This window comes from Monomorium pharaonis, chromosome 6 (genome assembly GCF_013373865.1).
Source record: "Monomorium pharaonis isolate MP-MQ-018 chromosome 6, ASM1337386v2, whole genome shotgun sequence".
NCBI lineage: Eukaryota > Metazoa > Arthropoda > Insecta > Hymenoptera > Formicidae > Monomorium > Monomorium pharaonis.
Window position 1 is genome coordinate 6,244,217 of NC_050472.1, and position 16,066 is coordinate 6,260,282.

Below are 16,066 nucleotides of genomic sequence, written 5' to 3' on the forward strand. Positions count from 1 at the left end.
CTAGCTCGATTATCTAACACACAATATCGCCTTATCAAACTATTATACTTATTACATTTATTAAGCGCTACATGCCAACTTGTTAAGTACTTTACGTGCGGATTATTACATGAACTTGGCGATCATTACGGGTTTTATTTTATTTTACAATCTAATCCTCGTCAACTATTACGCAGTAACTGCGCTATTACGCCAATAACAATCACTCCGCTTATCTCGGATTTGACTTATCTCAGAAGTGTAGATAAATCTAAATTGCACGTAGCTCCGTACATCTTTTTTCGCGACCATCGTTCGTTACATATTTCCGTGTAAGCGTCGGAAAAAAAAAGAGAATCCCTGTCCCCCGACACGGAGAGGGAGCTCGATGCACGACTACGATAATACGTGCACCTTCCTCCGTGTGTCCGCGCGATATCCAAACGGAAGATCGCGTCGTGGCGCAGGGATCGTGCCTTACATTCGCGGGAGCAGCGGAGTCGTTGATCTTGATCGCGCGTCTCCTTTCGCGAAAGGGGGATCGATGCACGCGGCGGCTGTGCGGAGAGAGTTCTCGAGATCCCGCGGGATAGATCGCGCGCGCGCGCGCGGCGAAGATGAATTTTCGCCCCGGACGGTAGATGCGGAAATAACGCGTCAATTACCGGACCGAGGACGGAAAAGAGAAAGAGAGAGAAGGGGGAGGGGACACAGAAGGAGGAAGGAGGAAAGGAGCTGCGGTATTTTAAATCACGACCGTGTACATTAATTCCGGATAGTCGCAATTTATATGATTTATATTCAATCACCCGGCGCCCTCGGGCGCTCGTATGTTACCGCGCGGGGATTTTTCGCGCGCGGGACCCCGGCGCGCGGATTATTCGCGGCTACTTACACGCGGGCGCGTGATTCGTTAAGCTTTGTGAGGCAACAGTATCGAGAGCCGGAGCAACAGGTACGGACGCGATGGTGTGTGTGCGTTGTCTACTATATATTACCCATCTTATTTTACGGGTATAACAAGCACACCGCTATTCCACTGGAAAGTTCGAGGTGGGTGTGCGGCCGAAGATGGCGAAAAGTAATAACTCGGATGGGAAATTAATCACTCGTAAAAGTTCCTTATCCCGCCGCTCGTTTTAACGGCAGCGACGAAGTAAATGTTCTTAAAGAGCGGCAACAATAATCTTTATTGCAATGTACACATCGAAAGATCTTTGGAATTTCATAATTTTATTATTCGGTAAGCTGTGCACATAAAAAGATCACAATCTTTGATTATTTAACACACTTTTCTCCGGTAAACTTTATATCTCTGTAGAATGTCAACACGAGTGATAGCAATAATATACAGTATATACCTTTAATAATTTTTGTATCTTTAATATTTTTTTTTGCACGACTGGTATTCTCGTTTACAAAAATATGTTAATTTCTTTTCTCCGACATCGCGATCGCGTTTCGATCCAGGAAGCGTTTCGGGATGCGGTCGGCCACTTTTTCACGAGTTTTCGATTCGACCGTCCGCGTTCCATTGTTGCCTCGAGATCTGCATACACGATTTAATGGAAACATCCCGAGGAGGAGAGCTCCATTGTGCGTTCTTAAAGATCCTTACGTAACGGCACGCCGCAGCGGTCGATAATATCTTCAATGCATAACCGTATACGCGCGAGTTTGATTCGACGATATACCGGAAGACTCCTCGGGCAGTAGGCACCGTAATTCCCGTTTCATCATCGCAATCATTTCTGGGGGGGGGGGAGGGGTGTCGCGCGGGAGAAGAATGCATTATACATCTTCGTCTCGGGATCGATCTCGCAGAGCTCGCGTTGAAAATCGCGCGGCGCGGAATTGCACCAATATCGGGCGACGCGAATAATCGAAAGCGGTCCCGCGAGGGATGCTGCTTTCATCTCGTACAGGCTCGGGGGTTATCGTTCCCCCTCGCGCAATTTTCCTAGGCGCTCTCGAGCCGCGCGAGTGAACTCACGTTCCTCCGCGCGGATCGATCCGCGCGCGGATTTAATGAAATATCGACATTATGCAACCGGCCGGTCCGCGCCGGGTTATGCTCGATACGATCTCCGCGTATGCACGCGTAACCGCGCGCGGGTGTGTGTGTGTGTGTATGCGAGTCGCTATCTAGATTAATCGCGCGCGTGTACGTACGCGCCGCGAGTGATTTATGCGTGAAATGCGCCGGGGATGGCCGTGACCCTGTCTCGATCCGAACCGGAGATCATGGTCCAGGAAGCGGCGCTCGTCCTCTCTCGCTCGCCGCCTGCGAATTTTGCCAATCGTCCGCCGTCATCGCGCCATCAAATACAGCAATCAATCATGTGACTCTGCAATTACGCAGCATTTAAGTATCATATATGTAATTTCCTAACATAATTATGAATTAATGGAGAATTAACTTATAATTACAGGTAGAATTACTAACGGTATATCTGAAAGGAAAAACTCTATATATGACATCCTCTAATAATATATGCAACTACGGAGCTTTTTTTTTAGTAATGTAAAAATACGTTTTTAATTTGATCAAGATATAAAGTTGTGTTATTGTGAATCTACGATATGATTGCGATCATTAGATTGTTTATTGTCGAAAGAAGACAGAGTTGTTAAGATCCATATGATATAACACTTGTAAATATGATCAAATAATCAACGATGTTATAAGGCATCTATTGCTTAAATTCTTTTTTAACCGTAATTAAGTATTTCTGGAATATTAATTGGATATTTCTTTTTACTTGGATTACTGACGATTTGCGGTTATTAATTAGAGGAATTTGCGAACTCGAGAGAAAAAGATCTGGCTTCAACAGCCAAATAATTTTATTTTTGCAACGTTAATATATTTAATTTTTTAACGGGACTTGTCAAACATCTTGTGACTTTCGGTCGGTCGATGATCGCTGTCGGGACGGTGATCCGTTATATAATTATCGTAGGATTATGTGTGCTCAGTGACCGGAGTGTCCTCCGTGTTTCCGTCGCGGATCCACGACGGAAACGGATGTTCGCTTCACGAAATAAATCGCTTGTATACAGACATGATTATATTACAATTCAGAAAACTCTCGCTGCGAAAGGTGCTCTAAATTGTCGTATCTGGGGTCTTCTCAAATCATATCGTTGCACAATTACATGCCGATATTTCACTAGTTATTATTTTATTTATTAGCGATATAAAAAAGAAGAGGAAACTGGAGGAACTGAAGTGTAAGTACGATTGTAACTTAAAATATTCCGAATAAAAACATAAATAGTTTTATTTGTCATATTCTAATACCAAATGAGCAATTCGGATAAAATATGATTGAATTATGAAATGTTTGTCATTAAAGCACATTATTATAAATATTATTAGAAAGAGAATATTTATTAAATTAATTACTGTCGTATAAATAATAAAAATAGGATTGAGTGGCATATCGTATAAAAAATGAATATCGCAAGCATACATCTCTCACGCTGGACTTCTTCGCGGAACACGATCTGCCTTTTTATGGTAATGCGAGACCACGAAGGCAAGAATTGACAGGCAGTTGCCTAACACGCGTCGTTGCGTACTATCGATCGGCGCAGAAGATAATTCTTCGCGACCGCGGTAGCTCGTCGATCAAATTAATCTACGAATCAGCCGTTCCTGTCATTCTTTCGGCCGCGTCCAGGTTCACGACCGATGGAGAAGAGATGCCGGAGGTTATTAAGCCTTTTGAGATAAATGCGCTCGTGAAGAAATTAAAGGTTGCTTCTCACGGCATAATTGATGCGTCGAAAAGAATTATCGATTACCTCGAGATTGACACCTTGTTCCAGCCAGACGCGATGGCTGGTTTTGTTAAAAAAATAACACTTTGACCCGGACGTAGTCGATTCTCATCATTAGTTTTATCATGATTGTGCAACTGCATGGAATCGCGTTATTATCGACTCTCGAAAAACACCTTATTATCTAATTATCCAAATTCACTGGTCGCCGCATCGTTGATCGTAACGACAATAAGATGTCATTTGCTACAGTGACGTCAACGAATCCAAGAAGGATAATTGTCACTGTGACTAAGCGATTATTGTTAGATCAACCTGAGGCGTTAAATTGATTATCTTTTACCCGCCGCTGATTTCACTGATTTTATTTAATTCGCGGAGAATGAACGAGCAAATTTTGAGGCGCGAGCAGCCGCGAGCTGGTGATTTAATGAACCGTTTATTACGTCGATCAAAACCGACAATTCGTAATTATCGTTGTTACGAGCTTTGTCGCCAGCGGCAGGTCTCCGAGACCGAATCGCAGACCAAATCGAGAAATCCGGCCGGCCGATAAAATTATTTTCGGTCTCGCATCGAAGCGTATATTGTGGCACGCCGTGACTGTGTACGCCCTCACGGATCAGAAGACGACTCTTCCCTGCAGATGATATCTGATCAGCTTTAATGGGACCTTGCTGCGAGTGAGTTCGACATTCCACGCCGTGAACTCGTAATCAGTTATACTACACTCTCGACCTGTGCGAGTACTATATTTCCGGAAGAATGAACGATCCCTTAATGGAAGTAAAATAAAAAATATCTTTTAGTCAAGAGAAGACTCTCATTTGAAGTATACATTTATTTTGTGTTGTTTTTAAAAAGAAATTAGGACAGTCAGTTTAGTTTTAATCTATCTTCTAAAATAATGGAGAACATTGTTACTCATACAATAGTTTAATAGAAGTTATTAAATAATAATAAATTTTTAGTTTGCTAATATATTTTCTTTTTATCTTTATAATATATTTCTATAGCATTTTAAAAATATTTGAATATGTCATTTTTTAATTAGTGCTCATTGTTTTCATTAGAAAAATAAAATATAATCTTTATTACAGTGAGTAATAAGATTCGTTCAAGCATTAGGCTGCCTTTTCCCGTTGGGAAATAAATTTCAATTTACATTTACAAGAACGCATCGATGGCCCATTGTGCGTCATCCTGCGGGACGAGAACGGTCGTGTTGAGTAATTGTCGCCTCGTTCGCTACAATCCTGGTACCCGCGCGGGGATGCAACGCAATTTGCAGTTGCACGCGAGAGGCAGGCGGGGGAAGAGCGCGCACCTTCGGGGCTTCCGTGTGGATCATCGATCACGGCCGGACTCGGGGGAGATTTGTCGTCGCGTGGTAGCGGAAGCGTGGGCGGAAAACGATCCTCTTTGTCGTGTCCTCTTGAGGCGGGAGAAGGGAAACATGCTCGGCGACTTCCTGCCTCTTCTCCTCTGGACGCCGCATCCGACCGGCGCGACGCGGCCACGCGGGGCCACACTTTTTCCGGATTATTACCGTGCATTCGTTAAACCCGCGGGCCTTGATTGCATCAAATTGCCGGAACGGACGATGCCGTATGAAACGGTTACGTAAGGGTGCACGCGATCGCGAATGTTTCGACCAACGGTGATGAATGGCGCGGACAATAGCTTCGCGCTCGCCGCGAGCTACTTCGTGCGTCCGACTGGAATTCATTTTGGGTTTTTTTTTTTTTTTAATCGAAACGCTCTGTTTCCTTCGTGAAGTCATATCTTCGCGAGACATCTGACATAGTCTCTCGATACGTAAATGTATTGGTTCTTATTCTTTTCATACGCATATTTCAATTTGACAAAATTATTGCGCCGCCGGTTTAAACAAATGTAGATGAATTATTGAATTGATAACATAAAATGCACGCAGGTCGCATCTTGAAATAATTTGCTTTTCTCTTCGTAGAGAACATTTTATATAATAATTATTTATTATATAATTAATAATAGATTTACTACATAATTGTAAAAAGAAAAAGGAAAACTCACTTAACATTGTAGAAGTGTTTCTTACGTTAGACTGGACGGTAGAACTTTAAAAAACTCACGAGATCCCATCGTGATCGTTTGCGGATTCCGGGTCTGGCGGGATCTTATGAGATCTTCGGCTTTCATTTCCGCTTTTATTCCGCCCAGCTTTTCCTGATTTGCAAATCGGGTAGCGTGCATATTGTTACGCTCGTTGCAGATTATTCTGGCACGATTAAGCTAGCTATTATGTGAGATACGCTTTTGTAACCGCCGCTCCGCGTAACACTTTTGCAGAAGTGTCGATGCCCGACATGCTCTCCATGCTTACAGTTATAATTTTTAATTACACCTATTTCACAATGATATAAAATCTAAACGTTAAATTAATAATATTATAAAATTAATCCTTATTTACTTTCAATTAAATTTCTTAAAATAATAATATGTGTATTATTATTATTATTTCAATGAATTTATAATTACTACTAGTAATGGATTAATTTTTAATTAAATAATTTTAAATTGTAAATAAATAAATAAATTATTTGTGTTATCACAATCGTTGATGAAATATATCAAAGTACCCACCACAATCGTGACTCTGCCCTTTTCTTTTTATATTCATCGATCCGGAGGGACGCGAAGTGCTCGCGGGTATATCGCAATATTGAGCCATTGCGCGAGTCCTCGTGACATCGAGATCGCCGGGGCCAAGGCTTCGTGAATAAAGCCGCAGATAATATTCATAGATATGAAGCAGCCCAGAAGGGTTATCTTCGACACGAGGGACTAACGCGACCCTAAAAATCCGGTCAACAAAGCGACCCCCTCGAAACGGGACATATAAATTGCGAAGGCTCAGAGAGCAATTCTCATTGGGGAATCGCTCTACAAAGAGGAATAATACAACTTTAAAAGACGTATTCTGATCGTTCTTCATGCACCGGGAGATGTATAATATGTAGAAATAAAATGACGCTTTAAATAATTCTTAGGATCAATTCTTTTATTCGAAGAAGGACTTTCGATTCCAAAAAATTCTTCTCTCCGAAATATTTAATATAAATATACAAATTTAATTTTAAAGTTTACTTTAAACTTGAACGTATTATAGCGCTTCACTCGACCGCGCGCACGAAATGAAACAGCACATTATTTAAAAGAACCACCAAAACAACAACAACTCCAACTTCATTACAGAGCGTCAGCTGACATTGATGATCGATATATGGATTTCTTCTAATATGAAACTCGCGTTGACAACGAAGCTCGCACGCAACAATATATATAATTAACAATTATTATTTATTAAAAATGTAAATATATGTATATCTAATTGATACAGCACAGCATCATCAAGTAGATAAAATATTACTCTAAATTTAATACAATAAAAAATATTTTTTTAAATGAAAACAGACTATAATACCTTTATTAACCATAAATTAATTTTTATAGTAGATGTGGACGATTTAGAAAAACTATTTTTAAAATCAAGCGAAAAGTGAACATTTGGAGAACAATTCTATCAAAGATTTTCATGTGAGGGTCTTCACGCGCGTCTAAACACGCACACCTGCAAGTTCGAATCGCATTGCATTACACGTGCCTGTGACTACAGGTCTAAAATATTTATTTGCTATTTATCTGCTGTGATCGCACTTAGCCGAGCGGCGTTGGGTTTCGGAAGCCGATGAAAAAGCAACGAAGCACGCTGCAATATCATGGAATATCTTAGAGCGCACGTACCATACTTACAATATTGCGTAACAGCACCCGGTAATAGAGACATATTCGCTATACAGACTGACACATTATGATATTTATTATGATACTTTAAGCCGCAACTGCTACCTTGTTCCCTAACATCTGCTAACTGCATCGGGAAACTTAATTCCTGTTGCGGCTTCACGTGCAAATTCCGCACGACATGTTTATTAAAAGTCTTGACAACTTTTATATTACGCATGTCTGTATCATAACATGCATAGTGAAAATTTTTTCTCCAACCGTGAGAAGGATAATAAATCCGTAGTGCGCGTTTTATATTTTACAGAAAGTTTTAAGAGATTTTGTAATAAATTTGGGATTAGGACTACAATTAACTTTCACAAAGCTGCAATTACTCTTTTGAGTCATAAATAGATCAAAAATTTAATTAAGAATAAATATTAAATCATTAATAATTGATTTTTAGATTATTTAAAAACTTGGAACGTTCACAATGTCTACCAAAAGTCGGAAATAAATATTCCATTACGTAGATCGTAGAACATGGACAAAATTGAAACGCTCAGCGCGAGATTACGACGATTTATTAGGTTGCCTCAGCTATAAAATATGCCATTCTAAGAAACGTAGAAACGAGCTAAAGCGTATGTTTATGGAAAATATGCCAATTGTTACGCAGCTACTATTATTTTATCGCTCTCGCAATCGGACGCTTCGACACGAATATGCTGCGTGAACACTCGATAATTTCACAGAACCGTACGGGCAACAATTCCTCCCTTCAAACAAAGGCCGCTCGTCGGCGTGAGAATGCCTCATGGCCATTCCACACAAGACGCAAATGCGGACGCGACAGCGTCCTATCAGAACGTGTAATCGTCAATGATACTATTAACGTTTTTATTTGTCTGTCGCGTCTGCGATCTGCGTCTTATGTCCTTTATGCCAAAGCCATTAAAATCGCGACGCACGATGTTGCAGTAATAAAACATAAAAAAAAATAAAAAAACAAAAAACCAGGCATTGCAATAAAAAAAAAAAAATAAAAAGAGAAGCGGAGAATGCCGAGCTGCACCTCGTAACGAAAGTGGGACAGTGAAACGGTGCGGCCCGGACTCCGGGACCCGCACGCATCTCACGTCGAATCTGGGATCCAGCTCTCGTGGGTCCAGCCCGCGAATGTGTGCGACACATCTCGGAGTCATCTCACGTGCCCCGCATTGTAGTTCATTCGGGCAGTCAGCCAGCCAGCGCGGGCCGCGGCGGCGGTCAGCTCGCGGTCCCCGTCAAGACCCTCGGCGGGGGAAAGGGGGGGGGGGAACCGGGATCCCGCGGAACAAGAACAGAAGCAACACTGACCTTCCTCCATACACGTGTCCACATAAAATATTACGACGCGGTCGCATTCGCGGCAGCGAGCCTTGCATCCTCCGTCCATCTTCCTCTCGCTTTTGCGGCGATATGTCACGATTTTTCTTTTAGTCGTCTATTTTAAATTTAAATTTGGAGCAGTACGTCGTGTTTATGACGTAATACGTGTGGTTCGGCGCGGGAGAGATATGCTTTATGGGGCTAACTTGCATTTTCCGAAATTATATCGTACGTCGCGGCGGGATCTCTTATTTTTCTTGTCCGTCACGTTTTACCGTTTCTGGTCTTTATGTCCCCTCGAGACTGGTGAAAATTCAGCAACGAGCGGAAGGTTAGACGGCAATTCCTGCGATTTCGGTTGAGATTAGGTGGACTGCATTATTCAGAGCTCAGGTTGGCGGGACACTCGTGTATATTTATAAGCGGGCTCCCACAACGGGGCGGATTCCACGTCGCGATTTGCACGTTCGGAATATCTGTTTTCGTTTGAAATGTATCTCTAAAACGTTGAATTGCTCGTGGAGCCTGCAATGCCTTTGGATTGCCGTATACACGGCGGCAGGTTATTATCCTACGACCAAAAATTGATCCCCGTATGTGTAAACATATGAAGATACATGCGCAAATAATATCTTATTGTTTCCGAGCAAGCCGAGGCATTTTGCTCGAGGGGTTAAAAGAGATTTCAGAAAACTTCGAGGCACTTTATTGGAAAAATAATAAATTTCTATATACGTCTTCTCTAAGTGTGTTGCTTCTTATAAAATACTTTCAAGATTTCTCTATCATCCAAGAATAACCGTTCGTTCCGGTTCGCAAATATTCGCAAATCCCCACGGAGTATTAAATTCCCAAGACGCATCGGCTTCAAGTTTATAATTTCGAAGGAAACATTTCAACAGAGAATAACGCCTTGGGTGAGAATTGCGGGTGAAAACCGAGCCGCCGTATGTCACGATAATCTCCGAATCCATGGGGCCTTAAATTCTCACGGTGCATTAGAATCACTCGGAAAGAGTTTCGCCCCGTCACGGGACAGCGTCTATTGAACCCTTTAACGAGCTGACAGGCAAGGATTTTTACGTCGCTGTAAATTAAGTTCGTTACAGCTGTATCGTCGTGTCCCTCGCGAGTTTTTTGTCGATTCGAGGAGCGTCGGGGTTCGTCCGCTTCGGCCGGGCGTCGCGTCGGCGGGGGCCCGCTTACGCGGACAATGAGAGAATAAATTCGTGAAGATGCGCAGCATCCTCGCCGCTCGATCCTCCTCGCCGACGAGCTCTTAATGATCCCCCAGCGGAACGTAGCTTGTACGTAAAGATTATGGCGCGCGCGTTTCTTCGGTGTTTTACAGTACGAACGAATTTCCGAAGCGAAGCGAAACGAGCAACGCCCATTATCCGCACGATATGGCTGTCGGCGGACGTTATTGTACCATGAGAAAACCGTGAGGAGTAATTCTCAAGTATAAGCACGGAGGGACGAGAAGTTCGTACGGGGCTTAAAGCAAGAGTTTACGGATATATTGGCGTAATATAACGTTGCGCTGAAATTTTATTTCTTTATGATTTTTTTTCCCGAGATTTTTCACGAAAGTCAATTTGTTCGGAAAGAAAATCGATTATTTTTTAAAATTTTATCACACGGAAATTTCAATCGTCTTAATTATTGAATAAAACTTAGAGATGTTCTAATGTTGAAACTTTGTAACGAGTTTGCGTTGGTGTTGTAATAGCTCAATGCCTTCGAATCAACTCGGGCGAGACGTCGGATCCATGAATGCGACTCGTACCGTTTTTTACAATCGCGACAGACGATTATTGGCTCGTTGGGCTCGTGGAAATGCGAGAGGTAACGGTACCGGACCTCTCGTACCCCAAACCCACTTGGCCATCCGCGACCCTGAGGAACACCGTTACTCGAAGAGCTCCTCTCTCGAGAATTTCTTTCGTTTCGCACATCGCACGCGCGGCGCGAATATAATTGAGAGCTTAATTGCGTTTGCTGTGTAGCGTGAAGAGGAGGCGGTTAATGTTCTTCCGGTTTTCACCGCGGGGCGCTCTAACGAATGACGATCGCGAACGGCGAGTCGCGATTTAATCCATTCGTAGAAAATCCTCTCCGCCAGAACCGTGTCGGAATGAACTGGAAACTACAATCGCTTCGGTTACACGTTATATCGCTCTTTCACATGCTATCCATTGATTTCCTTTAGAAAAACGTATTAAAGCTGTAATAATTTATTATTCTGATGCAATTGCAAATATTGATCGCAAACGATGTATAAAGATTAATTTTATTTTTATAATAGAAACAAATTAAATCTTTATTTTATAATTCCGAAAGCAATAATATTTTTCATGGATATCTTGATACTAAAATTATCTTCTATATTTTTGAATGAGAAATCTACATGAAAATAAGTAGAAAATTTAACTATTTTTTTCAATTTTTAATTATATGTATATTTAAATCTTCTGTAAATTTTTAGAATTATTCTTTTCCGAATTAGCAAAATTAAATTTATGCTTCTTGCCCATGAATATTTATTAAGTTATCACCGTGTGTCTACATTAAATTTATTCGAGATAATTAAAGGTGTCGGATGTCTAACTAGATATTCCATTTTTCTCTGTCCACAGGCGCGTCAGTCGCAGATCATCGTCATGGGCGTACGTCCGTACATGCGGAATTGTCGTCGAAAGCTAAACGCGAGCAGGCGCTACGCAACATTCTCACTGCAAGAAGGCGACAGATACTGAATCAACGTTCACACGAGCACCATAGGACTCTCACGAGTCGTAGGCCACGGCCTGGCGATATCAGTTCAAAGGAGCCTCCGGATATACTCGAGACCCAGGAGACCAGGCACAACACATACGTCACGAGCGCACGAACGGAGACATCAGGCGAAGAGGAAACTCCGCAATCGTCGAGGAGATCAATCGAAAAAGTCGTTTCCACGATCGATCTCGACGCCACGGGGGTAGAGATTGAATCACGAGTCACGAAGGCACCGAAAGACGAAGCCTTGTTGACGTCGACGACCGAGACGTACGAGAATATCTCTTCAGCGTCGTCTCCAATTGCCCCGACGGGTGTGTCCGTTGGTCAAAAGTTAGGAGACGCGGACACACGCAGGAGAAACATCGTATCGATGCCGGAGTCATTGTACAAACACTTCCGGCCAGTGGAGAGCAACGTTCCGGTGGAGGATATGTCGCAGTTCCTTTATTTCGGCCAGAAGCTCCAACCGGACGCGCAGAACGTCACGTCCAGTGGCAGTAGCAACAACTCCGTGGAGACGACGTCGACGACGAATCCTACTTCCTCGCGCAGGAGATACTCCACGAAGAGATTCAGCGCGACGATCGCCACGCCGGTGGAGGAGATTATGAACGAGGAGATGAACATTGCGCTGGAGACGTCGGAGCGTCGGACGGTCGAGAAGAACCAGGTGTCGAGGATCAAAAATACATTCCGGAGTTCGGGTAACGGGCTGTATTACCGGAAGCCGAGGCCGGCTGCGGACGTCGTGTCGAACGTTATTCCGGGGAACGAGTCGAGCCCCGGTATCGTCGGCGGTACGGAAACGAGGAGCGAGATGAACGCGGTGGACGACAAAGTCGTCCGGCGCGATCGGACATTGCAAGAGAGAAGTAGCGCGGCCAACGTCACCGGGACGAACGCGACGACCCAGATACCGCGGCAACGTCAATCCGACGACGACGACGACGACGCCGCGGAGAGGATCGTCGCGGGGAGCGAAATCTCGAGCACGAAACTCCCGAACGGCACCTCGATCGTAGCCGCCGAGAATCTCCGGAAGGGCGATTTTGGGAAGGACAACGAGAAGAAGGAGAGGGACACCGAAACGAAGGCGGAGAAATCGGAGGCTGGATCGGCGAGTGCCGAGAGGGCAACGTCGCAGGCGACCTCGCGGACGGAATCGTCGACGCTACGTATCGTGGTGCCGGACGACAGCCTCGGGCTCTCGAGTTTCGCGATCGAGGGCGAGCGGACCCATCGGAATACCGTTAGACAGCAACCGGTCGCGGATCCTATCGCGGATCGACCGGTTCGCGGCGATACCGTTCCGAAATCATCGCCGTCGGCGACGTCGGCCTCGACGACCACGACGACGACGACGACGACGGCGGCGGCGACGACGGCGGCGGTGGAGTCATTCACACCTGTCGCCGTCGTCGAGTCGGACCAACGGCCTCAGCAGCATCCGCAACAACACGTGTACGCTTATACGATAACGAACGTGACGCGATTGTTGCGCAACTACACCGGACCTGGATTAAGCGGCGAGGAGGAAAGGCAAGGGGAAGGTGATGGTGGTGATGGTGCTGCTGGTCGTCGTCGTGCTGGTAGCGGTGCCGAGATAACGAGCGGTGAACCAGCGTCGCAGCAGCAGCAACCACCGCCGCCGCCGCCGTCTTCTCCTCTTCTGTTTCCTCGTGCCAGCGACGGCGGTATAGAACCGGCACGAACGCCGGCGGAACTCAGTGCTGGCGCGACCGTCGAGCCAGCCGCAGCCGCTGGAGCGTTGCCCGGTGCCGTTGACGGTCTGGTGGGGGAACGATCGGGGAAAGGAGCAGTCGCTCCGCAGCAGCAGCAGCAGCAGCAGCAACGAGCGACCGGTCAACGAGCGGCTACTACTACCTGGCCCCAGTCGCCGCATTCAGCCGTGAACGATAGCGTTATCTCGCCGCCGAGATCCACCGCCAGGTTACCGGAGACCGGAAACAGGGGATCGATCAAGTGGAGCCACACCAAGCCGCGAAATAACGGCCAGGAGGAGGACGGTGCTAACGATCGGAGATTCCTGAGGAAGAGCGCGAGCGCGGTGTTGAATCAAAGAACAACCGTCCACGAGGAATCCTCGGCTGCGAGTAAGCGCCGTAGGGTGTTGACTTCTCCGAGCGGTGCCAGGAGAGTGAAGTCCAGCGAGAGGAAGATCGATGGTGCTGGGGATAAGTCGGTGGTGAACGAACGTCCGTCGAACGGGACACGGGCGGTTGCGGACGATGAAGTGCCGGTTGGTGTCGATTCTCCGTCACGGGAAGCTGCGCGTGCCAGCGGGGTGAACGAAGTGCCGGGTGACAATAGCTCGCGGGAGGCCACCGTCATGGGGATCCTAGATCGGAATTCGAGTGCGACCGACGAGACGACGGACGCGACCGATCCGTCCGTCCTTGTTGACGGGTTCGCGACCGCGGAGCTCGAAAAGTCCGACGATCCTGAGGAGGATATCGTCACCGCGTCAAGTTTAAACGTCGAGAGTGATATCGGGAGCAATGCCGAAGACGTCGTCGCGATGCCGAACGAGACTGACGTAAACGCAACGACGGATGGTAACGTCGATACTATCGCGACGGTGACCGAGCAAGTCGACGAAACGGTCGCGACCACGACAACGGCGGCGACGACGATGCCACCGGCACCGGTTTTCCCGGTTACGCCTAGAATACTGACGGAAGCGGAGAAGACTGTCGCCGATACGGAGACTCATACCCCGAAGCCGGCGGACATCGCGAAGGAAGTGAATAATATGGATCCCTCGGAGATCCAGAAGAGGTATCGGGCTAAAGACGCGACGTCAACGACGGTGGTTCGGAGCGACGCGGACGAGGCTCCGAGCGGAAAGTCGAAAGTCCTGCCTACCCCGTCGACGTCCGCGAACGCGACGGAGAACGGAAAGCGCGTGTCCGGCGAGAGATCGCCGGAAGTCCGTGCGCGCAATTTGTCGGACAAGTCGAAAGACAAGGACGACGTGCTGCCGATCATGCATCTGTACAACACGTCGGATATCTTCAACGGCAGCGGGCCGACGGACGGCTTCGCTCGCGGCACGGAACGGCCGCGAGTGACACTTCCGGTGGATTCCGACAGTTCAACGTCGTCGACAACGGCAACGACGACGACGACGACTACGACTACGACGGCGACGGAGAAGATTTCCGAGACGACGGTCGCCAGCGCGACGGAAATCGACGGGATTACGTCGACGACCGTTCCCGTTCCCAGGCTCAAGGAACCCACCGTAACGCCGACGAGCTCCCGGAAAGACAAACACGAGGGGACTCGCGACTCCCAGGACCCTACGGTCCCTACGGCGTCCAGGGGCTCCTCCGCGCCCACGGTCAACAGGACGAGGTACAGGCCCGCCTATCATCACTCAATCTTGCCGGAGTACAACGGCACGATGTATTATCCCGGCGGGCTCAACAGGACGTTCTTCGAGGCTGGCGAGCCGATCTCGGTGAGCCCGCGGGAATCGATGAACGTCAGTGACGTGATACTGAAGCGGCACGACGGCGGCGACGCGATCGCCACTCAGGAGACGGTCGCCGTGGTCGGCTACATCCTGGCCACCCTCGTCGTCTTTCCCATCGCCGTCGGCGTCGGGCTCATTCTCAGAAGACTGATACTTAGGAATCGTAAGGTGAGTGAGTTCGGAGGGGAGGGTCTTCGAGGTCGGTTTAGCGCGCCCGCGTGCGATCGATTTAACTTAGAACCGGGATTAGAAAGTATGCGCGAATCGCCGCGCCACGCTCTAGATCGATTCGTGATATTTTGTACGTCTTTCCCTTTTCCCGAGTCGGAAAGCTGGTAGGCGCGATTTGAATCCGCTTTAAATATCGAAAATAACGCAGCCGTGAGAGGGATATCTGAAGGGAAAGCAAACGGATAGATTTATATCGGGTATGATGTTCTATTAGAAAGATATTGATAATAGTAACTCGCGCTGAGAAAAATATTTATTAAAATTAACCAGAAATCTGATCACACGATTATTCACCAGAATTCTGGTTAATTTCACCAGATACTTTCTCAGTGCGTAATTTCCATAATTGACAAATATACATGAAGTATTGTAAAAATCTTGTCTTCAATTTCGTTGACTAATTTTTCTTATTACATACACAAATGAATTTTTACAAGCGTAGTGTTTATAAAATGTAATTGAGTATCTTAACGTGAAGAGCTTAAGCTACACGCAATCTCAGCTCTTCACAATTCTATTGTGGTTAACATAACAGCAATTTAATATTGAGTGTTAAAAAAGTTTCACACGTGGATAATTATTTTTAAAATGAAAAAAAAAGAGAGACCAGAACAAGCGAGAAATTTAGAGTAATTTAACTTTTTTAAC

General features: G+C 45.9%; 1 protein-coding gene across 1 annotated transcript in view; it reads left to right on the plus strand.

The window, feature by feature from the left end:
• LOC105829189 (mucin-19) overlaps positions 1-16,066 on the plus strand; it is a 204,078-nt gene that overhangs the window by 170,836 nt on the left and 17,176 nt on the right. The window contains exon 2 of the mRNA XM_036289136.1: positions 11,544-15,355. Coding sequence (XP_036145029.1) covers positions 11,544-15,355 — 3,812 coding nt within the window. The remainder of the gene's footprint in view (positions 1-11,543; positions 15,356-16,066) is intronic.